We start from the raw sequence: 12,483 nt of genomic DNA on the forward strand, positions 1-12,483 counted from the left end.
GACGTGCTAGAGACTAACCCCTGCCTCTCCATGTAGGAGTAGCTCGGAGAGGAGGAAGGAGAAGTCCCGAGATGCTGCCAGGTGCCGGCGGAGCAAGGAGACGGAGGTCTTCTACGAGCTGGCCCACGAGCTGCCCCTGCCTCACAGCGTGAGCTCCCACCTGGACAAGGCCTCCATCATGCGGCTGGCCATCAGCTTCCTGCGTACACACAAACTCCTGTCCTCAGGTGAGGCTACGGGCCCCCGGGCTCCTTCCCCACGTGTCCTCGCATGCAGGAGGCGCCACTGGGCCAGAGTTGGAAGGTCTTCCTCCCCAGGAACGCCCACTCTGCAAACCTTCCACCCACAGAAACGCCGTCATTGGCGCTTTGTTCTCTTTCGTTGAACATCTTTCCAGCAGTGGCCTTTGCAGTGAATACAGCCATGGGCTGAAGAGCAAGGGCAGGACCAGGGGAGTGCTTGGAAGCTGAGGGGACAGAGAGGGCTGGGAGAATGAGAGCAGCTTTTGCTGGCTCCCCAGTTCCCGTGCTCTGGCTGTCAGACCCACACTCCAGTCTAGGGTGAATGAATCCTTAGGAAGCATCTTAGTGCTTATCCGCCGGCCACTTTCTCCAGAAGCGGAGGTGTGCCCATAGGATCTTTCCCTCTTACTAGCCAGGGTGCCAGGCAAAGTATTCAGTGTCTCTGCTCTTAGTTTCCTCATCTGTTAAAAGGGGTTAAAATCCTTACTGCGTGGGGTGTCTTTAAGCATTAACTGAGAGAACATCTGTAAGGTACCAGACCCAGCCACGCTACTCACCGGGGAGCCCCTGACAGGTAACGGTCTCCCCTCAGAACCAACTAATCCTCACCTCCCCCGATAATCTCTGCAAGTCTCAAGTTCACAAAACTTTTGTTTTTTTTTTTCCCTCAGAGCTCACCTTCTTCAAAATACCATTTCCTGTTAGTCCTGACCAGAAAGAGGTGGCCTGGGGATTCTGCCAGTGTCAGGTCTGATGCGACAGTCCCCTCTAGTCTGCCAGTTTCTTAACACAACCAGGCAGCGGGCGGTGCCCCTCCGCACCCCACCTGGCTGTGGTACTGCAGGTGGCAGCATCCCAGGTGACGAGCGGAGGAGGGGGGGCGAGGGAAGGTCCTCTCGTGCTGGCGTCTCAGTGTTCCCGAGTGAGCCGCGTGCCTTGGAGTGGGGTTGACTCTGCCATCCTGTTATGAAGTGGCTATTCTGGGAAGGAAACCCAGAGCAGAGGGAATCTACCGTGAGGCGGGGAGGCCAGACCGGCACGTGCTATTCTGGGCCCTGGAGTACAGGAAGGATATGGGGGGAAGACTTTCAGAAAGTAGGATAACCGCTCAGTGGGTCCAAGGGTTGGAGGGCTAACCCTGGACGGCGAATCTAAAGAGTCTCAGGAAAGAGCAGACAGGAGGGAGAGAACCCAGGGCGAAGACTTGCTCTATAAATACTTTGAAAGAAACAGTGCAAGGCAATGGCAGACTTGTCCTCCTAGATGCTACAGGAAGAGGGAACTATGGGCTGAAGTATAAGAAAGGCTTGGAGATGCCATCACAGGACACGTGTGTACTTTTTTCCGGACACAGGTGAGGGCAGTGTCTGGCAGTGTTGGAATCATCTTTACATCTGCACAGGGTAGGGAGTGGAGGACTTCATGACTAAATGGAGACCCCTTCCCCACACCCAGAAGCATCTCAACTTCCCTGTTACAATACTTGGGATTCTCCTCTTAGACACCGATTTCTTTGAGTTTGTCGCTGCTTCCTTCCACCACCACCACCCCTGTTCCTCCACCAGCAGGGAGCCCCGAAAGGAGTAATACATTAATCCTGGGACATCTCTGTGATTGATTTGGACTTGCAGGATGTTTCTCCTCATTTCACAGATGATGAGAAGTAAGGCACAGCAAAGTTAAGGTTGCTCCAAGTCACACACTTAGCACCTGGAGTTCAAGTCCTTTTGAATCCATGGGAAGAGAGACATGGAGGGCAGGAGCATTCTGCAAACCTGGTCAGGCAAAGATGTCGATGAGGGCTGAGGACTGGGGGAAGGGGAGGGTTCTCCCTTGGAGGAGGAACCAAAGTTAAACAGAGGCACCAGGGGCTAGCCCTGAGCACTGGGGTCTGCAGGAGGTCCTCACACCCTCAGTGACTGTTTCTACCCTTGCTCTTGGTGCACGGCCTTGGTTTCCGAGCTCTCCCCTGCGTAACCGTCCCCCTCAGTGGTTCAGGGTTGGCTTGGACGGGACACACATTGGAGGCTCTGAGCACATCTGCCTGCATGTGTGCTGGCGTGAACCCCCTGTGTGCCAGATATGCCCAGGGAGATAGGACCAGAGTGGCCACAGCAAGACATCAACACATCCCCTCCCAGGGCGGTTGCAAGTGTGGAAGCAAAGTGCCTGTGCTCTGGCTGGGCTTGGCCCTGGACTGACCAGAGCCCTCAGCGTGTGAGCTCTGGTCCTCTCGGTCCCGAGGAAAGAAATGACAGAAAAGGATAAAAAGTGTCCACATTTGGCCATCTGGTCTGGGCGTCCTTGAAGGAGCAGTTCTCATAAAACATGCTTCACCTGGGGGAGGAGGAGATGGATGGCTTTCTGTACCTTCTCTTCCAGCCCGCTGCCACGCATTCTTTAGACCAATTGTTGTTATCGTTTTTAGGAATTGTATGCGAGACAGGATCTTGTTCTTTTTAAATCACATTTTGCTTCTTCAAAACATGCAATGCAGCGAAAAGGAGTACAGGATTTGTGGACAGTTGGACCTGCCCTGGAACCTCAGTCGGGCTGCCTTCCTTCTCTGCAGCCTTGTGAAAACCTCTTGACTACCTTTGAGCTTTACTTTCTCATCTGCACAAAGAGGATACCAGTACTTACCGTGGACATTGGATATGAAAGCCCTTTTCCTCTTGCCTGCCACATATGGGCCATCAGTAAGTTATAGCTTAAGAGATAAAACTTACTATGAACAAGCAAATTGATTTATAATAAGAGTAGTCTTCTGGAAAAAATGATGTAAATGAAAACCCAGTGTAAACCCTTACTGTCCTCTTACCACCTTCTAGCAATTTCTAGCAAAACGCAGAGTTGCCAAGCTTTCCCAAGTCAAAACAAACCACAGATCCATTATTGAAGCATTTCTAACAAAGGTGAGTGGCGATGTTGGCTCACTTTATGATAGGAAATAGCTGGTTGCATACCTCAGAGTTCAAAAGGCTAAAAAAGACCAGGTTTTGCTTTAGAAAAGTTTCTTCTTTACTTAGTAACACGTTTCCCTTTGATTTTCACAGTAGGCTGTTCTGTGTGGGAATGTTGGAGAGGAAACCTCAGTGCTGAGAAATTCAGGCTGGGAGTCTGGGCGGCCGATTGAGATTTGTATCACAGGAAGCAAACTGAAACAATAGCTTTATGATATTAGCTTCCACGCTGGGCCGAGAACAGAACACACTCTGACGGGAACATCAGTGGAAATACCACTTGATTGTCTTAAATCCTCTTTCAAGAGGAGCTCCGCAAACTGTAACCAGATGAGGTTCTCTCCTGCATTCAGACGGCCTTAAACAGTGGTAGATATGCAGAGCTGGCTTTTCACTATAAAATTGATTTTTGGCTTCCCCCATACTCATATGAGGTAAAATCAACTTCATTTTACATGAGAGCTAGAGGTCAATGTGCAGCAAGCTTTCTAAGACAAATGTCAGGTTTATTATTAATTCACTGGCATTTGCTTAGTGAAGACATCAGTCTTAATAAGAGATTATGATTTTCTCTTCTCTAGACTACTAAGGGAAAGACATTAAAATGTGGGACAAGTGATTTTAGTTTTTTGCCATGACCTTTTCATGCAGGAAAGAGTGAGACCAGAGGGAAAATTGTGGAGGCAGATATGGTTTCTGGTGCCCTCTTAGGTACCCCCGTTCGGACTTCTTTTCCCAGGCTTTCACCTCTATTTTTTTTTTTTTTTAACTGTCTCACCCCCTTGCCCCACTCATCCTCCAAACCAAGGCCTTTTTCTTTCCTGTTTGGTGAAGAGCTGAGAGGCTGATTCATGCTAGGATGTTAATGGCTGAGAGCAGCTAATCGTACAGTCTCTTCTAGAGATGCTTTGTTCAGATCATTCCCTGAACTTAAACCAAAAAAGTCTGGTCAATCAGCAGGTATGTACTGACCCCAGCCCGGCACGACATCTTATGAAGGGTAACACAGAGAAGTGAGATAGGATAGTAAGTTCTGCACAGAATAAAGGAATGAATTTCTAATGGTGGACTTTCAAAGCCCTTTGGGAGGCCTGCAAGGTCAGATAAAACACAGTGCCTTCTGCCAAAGATGTGAGGGTAGCCCAAGCCTACTACCAGGCAATGGTGGAGTTTAAAGGTGGGGCTAATGACCCAGTAAGTGATTCAAAAATAGTTTCCTCATGGCTTGACTGGGTCTGCTTTTGCAGTCAGCACACCCAGGGCCGGGCGTAGTTGTGGGCCTGTGGGCCGGAGGGAAGAATTGGTGTAAAAGGAAAGCCCTTTCATTGATAACTACCCGGTGACACATCTGCACCGGGGGATCACATCAGGGTGGTTTGAAGGCCAGTCAAAACACTCCTGGAACTTCTCAGACTTAGGAACAGAGGTAAAATAACCCTGGTGGAATAAAAATGCACCCTGAGCAGCAGCCCTGGGACGATCTGGTCCCAGAGGTCCGGTCAGGAGCGTTTGCCCTGCCACCCTGCCCGCTTGCCCCAGACGCCCAGCTGCTGCTGCTCCTCGGGTCCCGTCCCCCCTCCACCCCCCCGCGTGGTGCTGCCTGAAGGAAATGCGCGGTGCTCCGGAAAAAGTGCTCCGAAACCTCAGCCCGCGCATATCCTGGCTGTGGGGAGTCATCAAAGCCTGTTTACCGGGGCTATTTTTAGCATTAAAGAACCTTGTTGTGCTCCTGGGCCCAGCATGCTGCATCTCGGCAGAGTGCCTCTGAGCTGCACGACCCACCTCTCTTCTTTGGGGTCAGACCCTGAAGGGTCCTGGGAAGCAAGGAACTGAGGCCTGGAGCCCAAGGCAATTTAAAGACCCTGCTGAGGGTTTATGGAGCACCTACTGTGGGTTCCTCTTTATTCGGCACCAAGGATTTCTTCTGGATTGTTGTGCAGCCTTACGGCCGTTCATCTTTCTCTTCCCCACCAGTCTGTGGATTCCCTGAGGGAAGGGATGCTCTTACACCTGACTTTCCCTAGGACAGGACTGAGCATCTAGTAAGCGTCACTTGTTGACAGATGACCTGACTGATTTCCTGCTTCGTGCCCAGCATGGGGCAGACGTGTAGCAGGAGCGCAATCACTACGTAGTGAATGAAGGAATTTTCTATGTGCTTAGCACTGAGTCAGAGATTAATGATCCAATCAGAAGATGTGATGCTCCCAAGAAAGGGCAGGGGAGAAGGCGGAGCCGTCTTCAGCCAGATGATGTGCCTGAGCCCCTGGCCCCTCGGGTGAAGGGTTGCCTCTGGCCCCGCAGTTTCCACCCTCAGCTCCAAGCTGACAGCACGCTGGCCAGGTTCCTTCTGAAGCCCCCAGGAGTATAGGCAGGTGCTACGGCAGCAAAGCCTTCCACAGACGAAAGAGGCCTTGCTGTCCCAGGGTTCCTGGGGGCCAGCCTGCTGGCTTCCTGGCCCCCCAGCCGTTGTGACTTCAGTTCCAAGATGTTCTGTTTCCATTCGTGGGCCCTGTGCACCCCTCTCCCTCCCTCCTGGAGGCCAGCTGCTACAGCCAATTTCGCCACCTCCTGGAAGCAAGTGTACTGGGCACGGATGGAAACCAGTTGGGCTGTGTCGGAACTGTTCACAAACAGGAAATTTTAAGCAGAACTATTTCCTCTGGGCCTAGTTAACCCAAATAGGGTTGTCTTGGGATTACTCCAGATTTTGAAGTCAGTGTTGCCACTGAGATCAAAGACATTGCAGAGAAGAAAATCTCAATAGGCCAGAAATCACAGGGCTGGCCTCTGCTGTCTGGAGAAGGTGCTCACCTCTCTGGTGTGATTTTTAACAGTGCCGAAAACCTCTCCTCACCCATCCCCCAAATAGGTCACCACCTGCCAAACTTGGTTGATTTTCCGGGCATTAGGGTCACTCGTAGGACCTTGAGTTAAGGCAGTGATTCTCCACCTGCGGTCTTAGGGCCACCAGCATCCACATCACGTGAGAACTTGTTAGAAAAGCACATTCTCAGACCCCAACCTGAGACCTGCCGACTCAGGAACTCTGGTCAGGGGGCACATCCAGGGTGGCTCCATGACTCTGTGTGACCTGTGCGGTCCCGCACAGAAGGGCCCTGGGCATGGTTTAATGTTTCAACAAGAGGCCCCACATTCTTACTTGGCACTGGGCTTGGAAATCCTTGTTTTAGCAAGTTCTCTTGGTGGTTCCGGTGCACGCTCCAATCTGAAAGCACTGAGTCAAGTCATGGTCTCTCCTGAAGCCCTTGTTTAAATATAGGTGTTAACCCAGAGCACGAACATTGGCCGAGGCACCACCCACACCTGGAACTTTGGTTCACTATCATCAGTTCAGCTAACCAGTTAGATGGCAGGCGCCCGAAGCAGGGATCAAGTGTGGGTAGGTGTGTGGTAAAAAGGCCATTCCCAGACAGTCTCCCCTCCCATAGGCTAGCCACCTGAATCAGGTTATGAAGAGGAAAGAATGTCCCTCATTTCATTCTACCATTTTAGCAAAACAGAGGGAAGTCACTAGGCTACTACTCTGTATGGCCCAACTCTTGGCTCTAAAGGCTGGCCTGTCCCTGGGCAGCATGAGTGACCTAGGCACATTCACCGATCCTGTGTCCTGAAGGTGGATGGTCCACAGTGGTGCCACTGAGGCCCCTTGGTAGGAACATCTCCTAATTTGGATTTGTTCTTCTTGAGGAATAACAGCATATGGCCCAGAGCTTAAATTTAGGAGCTCAAGGGAAAAGAGAAAAGAGAACCAAATAAATCCAGTGCCCCTGCAGAAAGGCCCTTGAACCTCATTTCACAGCATCCATGTGTCCCTTGCCAAGTGGCCCCTAAATGCATTACATTTTACATTCCCTAGAACAGTCTCAGTTTGAAAGACTCCTTTTTTTTTAGTTAAGCGAATGTTAACGTTTACAAGTGACAAATTATTCTCTAATCCTCTTGTTCTGTAAATTAAGGGAGGCATACTGGGCTTGATGTTTGTACTGGCTGAATACAAATTTTTATAAGTAAATGTATATTTGGAGTTAAATAATGAGCTAGGAGAAGCAGGGCTGAAATACAGTTTGTGGTCTGAGCCATAAGAGCCGAGGGTCTGGGGCCTGAGAGCTTTATTTGCTGGGACAAGAGCTGAGTCTGCCTTTTGCACATAGCAGAGGTGTACTTCGTAGGCCAGGGTTCCTCAAAGCCCTTGGCTGGGGAGTGGACGCCTTCCCAGGTTGCCCCTAGCAACCACCTCTGCAGCCTGCCACCAGCACAGCAGCAGCCGCCTCACGTGGCTTCACACCTCTGGTCCTCACTCCAAACCGCCTTGCACGCCACTGCCAGATGAATCTCCCCAAAGCAGTGGTCTGAGATGCCACTGCTCCAGGCCACTGGACCCACCTCATGAGGCCAGTCGATAAGTCTGGGAAATGGACCCTCCTCTTCAGCCAGGTGGACCTGTCCTCCGTCCCTGGAGGGAGCGTTCTCCAGGCTCTGCCACCTCCATGCTTTCCAGTGTCGGCCCAACCCACTAGGCCCAGAAAGCCTTCCTTTCATTTAACAGAGTGAGGTCCCTGTTTTTCATGCATGTCTTCGAATGCCCTTCTTTAAACAGTTGTCTCTGACCACCCCACAGCAACCCCCCTCTTCCTATGAACGCTTCAGCACTTACTGTCTATATGCCTCTTGGGTGCCCGATTCTGTCAACCTGAAGTTTTTACTTAGATTTGTGTCTCTGTGTGCCACACAGCCCCCGTCCAGGTTTTGAGCAATCTGAAGGCAGTGACAGTGTCATGGAGGGGGAGAAGGGAGAGAATCATAATAGTTCATACGTTTTAGGCATTTTACATACGTATTTAATCCTTACAACTCAAAGAGATGGGAATTATTATCTCTATTTAACTGATGAGGAAACTAATATTCAAAGAGGTTGTTACTTACTCAGAGTCATAACAGCCCAATAGGAGGAATAGTCCAAAGCCTATGAATGGTTGCGAGTGTGGCTTCTGTATTCAGCTGCCTGAGTCCACTAGCTACAACCTCTATAACCTTGGGCAAATGACTTAACCTCTCCAGGCCTCATCTGTAAGATGAGACAAAAAAAAATAGTACTTTTACACCACAGGTGTCTTGAAGATGATATAGCATGCTCAGTGCAGTACCTGATAGGCTGCCATTGTTCAGCATCCATTAGGGAATATTATTGTTCTGACGACTCCTGTAACTGCCTTTGCATCTGTGACCACTACTGCTGCCATTGCCACTGGTACCACAAGTATGCGGCCACAACAACCGTACTGCCCGCAAAGCTCCTGTCAGGGTGTCCTCTGTGCAGTGGTGTTCGTCAAATGCCTGCTGCTTGAGCCTGTGGTGGACACTTAGATGGTTGGCAGTGTGCGTTTCCAGAAAAATCCACTTAATGCCTTTGAGCCATCCCTGGCAGACATCCGTCCATGCCAGTCCCATCTGCTTTAACACATTGATGCAAGCTGTCCAACCCCTGTCTCTTTCCAGTTTGCTCTGAAAGTGAGCCTGAAGCTGAGGCTGACCAGCAGATGGACAACTTGTACCTGAAAGCCTTGGAGGGCTTCATTGCCGTTGTGACCCAAGATGGCGACATGATCTTTCTGTCAGAAAACATCAGCAAGTTCATGGGACTCACACAGGTGACACCCTCCTCTGGCTCTTTCAGAAAGGGAAAGCATTTCCACTTGGGGGTAGAAATTAGTGGAAGGTTCTGATCACATCCCTCCTGACCTCTCCTTGCATATGCCCACCCTGCTTCTCTCTGATTTCAAGCCTCAAACCTCAGGAACACACTGAGAACCCCTGGCATTGGGCTTAGCATTGCTGGTGGCCACCCTGGTGGACAGCTCTGCCGACTGGATTAATAGAGCCACCCTTGTGAACCACATCCGTCATGAAGTCTGTTACACCGGTGTGTCTGTGGACCTGTGGAGTGGAACATGAGAAGACCTGATTTAGCCTCCTCCCTCTCTCCAACTGTGAAAAGGGGGCCCCGCTTCCTCTTGGAGACTTCTTCTTCAGTGTTAGGAATAATGAAGCCCAACCTTGTTTTTGAAACAGGTGGAGCTAACAGGGCACAGTATCTTTGACTTCACTCATCCCTGTGACCACGAGGAGATCCGTGAGAACCTGAGTCTCAAAAATGGTAACGTATTCTTCATTGCGTTTCTTTCCTTTTCACACCACCTGGGAGGGGATCTGCCTTACCTTTGTCTACAGATGTAGGATGGTTGGAACATGGCCATCATGACCTAAAAAAAACTGACATCCATAAAAAACCCAGCAGAGCCTAGGAGATGAGATCGAGGGCCCTGGAAGGACCCAGTACTCAGAAGGGTCTCTTGCTGGCTCTTCCTGGGGCCTGACGTCACACTCCTAGGGCACTCCTTAAGGTTAGGACACTGTCTCCAGAAGGTTTCATCACCTGAGCATCCAGCATCTCTGCCAAATGACACCACCCAAACCAATCAGCTCATCTGTGCCAAAATGTTCATGGGAACTGTTGTGATTGTCTCTAAGACAGTTGTGTAACAGACTGCCCCAAACATAGTGGCTTAAACAGTACTTTTATTAGCTCTCATGATTCTGCGGGTTCTGTGGGTGGTTCTTTTGCTCCATGTGATGTCAGGAGGCTGGACTTGGGGGGATGACCAGAGGGCTCACCCACACCTCTGGGACCTTGTGGCCGGTAGCTGGAGGCTGGGGCTCGGCTGGGATGAGGGCATGGCTGGACCTCCCTCTCACTCTGGAAGGTATTGGAGCCTCTCCCTCTCCACATGGGGTCTCTAGGGTAGCCAGACTTCTTACACGGCGGCTCAGGGCTCCCCCAAAGTGCAAAAGTAGAAGCGGCCAGGCTCTCCGAAGGCTTATTCCCGAAACTGGTACAGCACCACTCTGCCTCGTCCTGCTGTTAGAGTGAGTTACAGGCCAGCCCCATTCACTGTGGGAGGGAACTACAGGAGGCCCTGAATACTGGGAGATGTGGCTCATTGGGGCCACCTTTAGAGACTAGCTACCCCGGGAGCCAAGGAAGGAATCTGGCCTCCTGGTGATAAGAAATGGGACAGGTAGTTTTTGATGGAGAAGAGATTTATAAGGTCTCGTGTACTGCACCCTTCCTGTGGGGCCTCCAGCAGATGCCAGTGGATTGAAGGGCCTATACAAGCAGAAAGCACTTTGCAGTGACAATCAGAGCTTGCTGCTTCATCTCTTGTAACTGGGGACAGTCAGGCAAAAGCACAAATGGGCATATTGTCAAGTGGACTGAAGCTTTGAGAAGAAGGGGACTTAATGACTTTCGAGGTCCCTTCTGAACCTGAGAGTCGATCTCTGCCCTGGGCAGATTGTGCCCGAGTCTAGACATCCCCTTTTCTATCCCTCACCTGCCACTGCCATGGGGTGAGTGCTTGTCCAACCTGAATGACAGAGGCAGTGGTCTCAAGCCTGCAAGGCTTTGCTCTTATTACCACACATGCTGCAAAAGCAGACACTTCATTGGCCCACTTCTACCCTTGTTACAGACCGAGCCTGCAAAGCGCAGGCTTACCACCACCTCTGCCCACCCCACCACGGCCTCCCGGCCCAGCGCCTCTGCTCTCCCTCCCGAAGGCCACCTGGCTCCGGGCGTACACAGGCGGGGGAGCGCTCTGGGCTGTTCACTGTCTTCTCTGTGCCGCTGAGAAACTCTTGTTTGGTTCTGTGAGGAAGGGGCTGCCAGAGCTTCTGAATCCCTTTCTAAAACAGGTGCTAGAAGCCCGAGAAAACCAAAAAGTCTCTATTTCTTCTCTGCTCTGGAAACCCTTGGGCCCTTGGGTTCTCAGTCTTAGTTCAACCTCTGACCCTAGTCTCAATCTGACCGTGTGATCTGAACCGAGTCACTTCATTGCTCTGTTCCTGGGAGTCTTTCTTTTCAAAGTGACAGTATTGGACCAGGCAAAGTCTAGGACCTTCCAGCTCCCAAGTGCCGTGATTCAGCAGAACTCTACTCTTTTGATCCGAGTAGAACTTTAGATCTCTTGGTCTCTGTGTTGAGGACTTGGGATCCAAATCAGTGAATCAGCAAAGCCTTTGAAGGTGCCGACCTGAATGATCTGTAAGCACAGGGTTAGTGCGAGCACCCAGAGAAAGATAAGGCTGCGAGGCTGGTGTGGAAGGCTTTGAAGGCCAGGAATTGGGCCTCGGTCCTCTTCCTTGTAGACAGAGGGGAGCTGGTGGAAGTTTTTGGGCAGAGGTGGAGTAATCTGTTTGGAGATGTGTTTAGAAATATTAACCAAATGGCAGGATGGGGAAGACTCAGAAGTTAACAGGTCAGGAGGCCATGGCCCTAACCCATGTCACAGCCACAAATGAGTCCTTCCAGCCCACTTCTCAGCACCTGAGCTGGTGCTGGTGCTGTGACCAGGCCCCAAGATACAGGAATGTCTCATGATGTGCAAACCCCACTTGTGGGAATTAGAATTGTAGGAAGAAACATAATTGATTATGGGAGAGATGGTTTTTTAATCATGATGGAGGAATATTCTCTCTTTAAAAAAAAAAAAAAAAGATTCACCATCTGGTCTGTTACTTAGTAGGCTCTCCTAGGGTTGTTGAAGATAAATTCGAAGGTGCCACAATTCATTCAACACACAGTGATTTGGGGCTGTGTCACCCAAATAAGTCACAGCCCCCTGGGGGTTCAGGTGCAGAAGCTGGTGGCCATGCCAGAGGGAGGGGTGTGATTATTTGAAACAAGGCTCTAGTCTGTTCTGAGATGCTGGGCAGGGGGCAGGAGTGTACCTTGGAAGGTCCAGGATGGCAGAATTTAGACATGGACAGGGGGGCTCAGCTGGCAGTTACTGCATTCATCACTTTTTTTTTTTCTTAAACAAAAAGTGGGAGAGGTTCTGAATGGCAGGCTATTTGGAGACTCTAAGGAAGGAAGCAATCTTGTTTGTCTTGGTGATTTATTTAATTCTGGCTGAGAAAGGATATGATCTGTGTTGAGTTAATCCTCAAGGTGAACTTGCTCCCCACAGGAGATTTGGACCAGCAGTCTCTCTTGAGCCTTGACCTGTGTCACCTTAGGGAGAAAGCAAATGGAGCAGCATCCTGAATGCAGCCATTGCAGGTTGAAACTAGGGCACTGGAGGGACAGGAATGAAAAAAAGACAGGGGTGTCTAAGGGACATTTCCAGCCCGAGAGGCTTATCCCCTTGGAGTAATTGTGGTCTCGCCCAGACTGTCCCTTGGAATTCCATCTCTGG

At 50.5% G+C, this 12,483-nt stretch overlaps 1 protein-coding gene across 2 annotated transcripts in view; it reads left to right on the forward strand.

Annotated features, from left to right (window-relative positions):
• EPAS1 (endothelial PAS domain protein 1) overlaps positions 1–12,483 on the forward strand; it is an 89,432-nt gene that overhangs the window by 49,759 nt on the left and 27,190 nt on the right. The window contains exons 2-6 of one of the 2 annotated variants that reach the window (XM_060116638.1): positions 37–227; positions 914–990; positions 2,740–2,941; positions 8,726–8,877; positions 9,299–9,383. In XM_060116638.1, coding sequence (XP_059972621.1) covers positions 37–227; positions 914–990; positions 2,740–2,941; positions 8,726–8,877; positions 9,299–9,383 — 707 coding nt within the window. The remainder of the gene's footprint in view (positions 1–36; positions 228–913; positions 991–2,739; positions 2,942–8,725; positions 8,878–9,298; positions 9,384–12,483) is intronic. The other variant, XM_060116639.1, reaches the window with a different exon arrangement.

This window comes from Mesoplodon densirostris, chromosome 14 (assembly GCF_025265405.1).
Source record: "Mesoplodon densirostris isolate mMesDen1 chromosome 14, mMesDen1 primary haplotype, whole genome shotgun sequence".
NCBI lineage: Eukaryota > Metazoa > Chordata > Mammalia > Artiodactyla > Ziphiidae > Mesoplodon > Mesoplodon densirostris.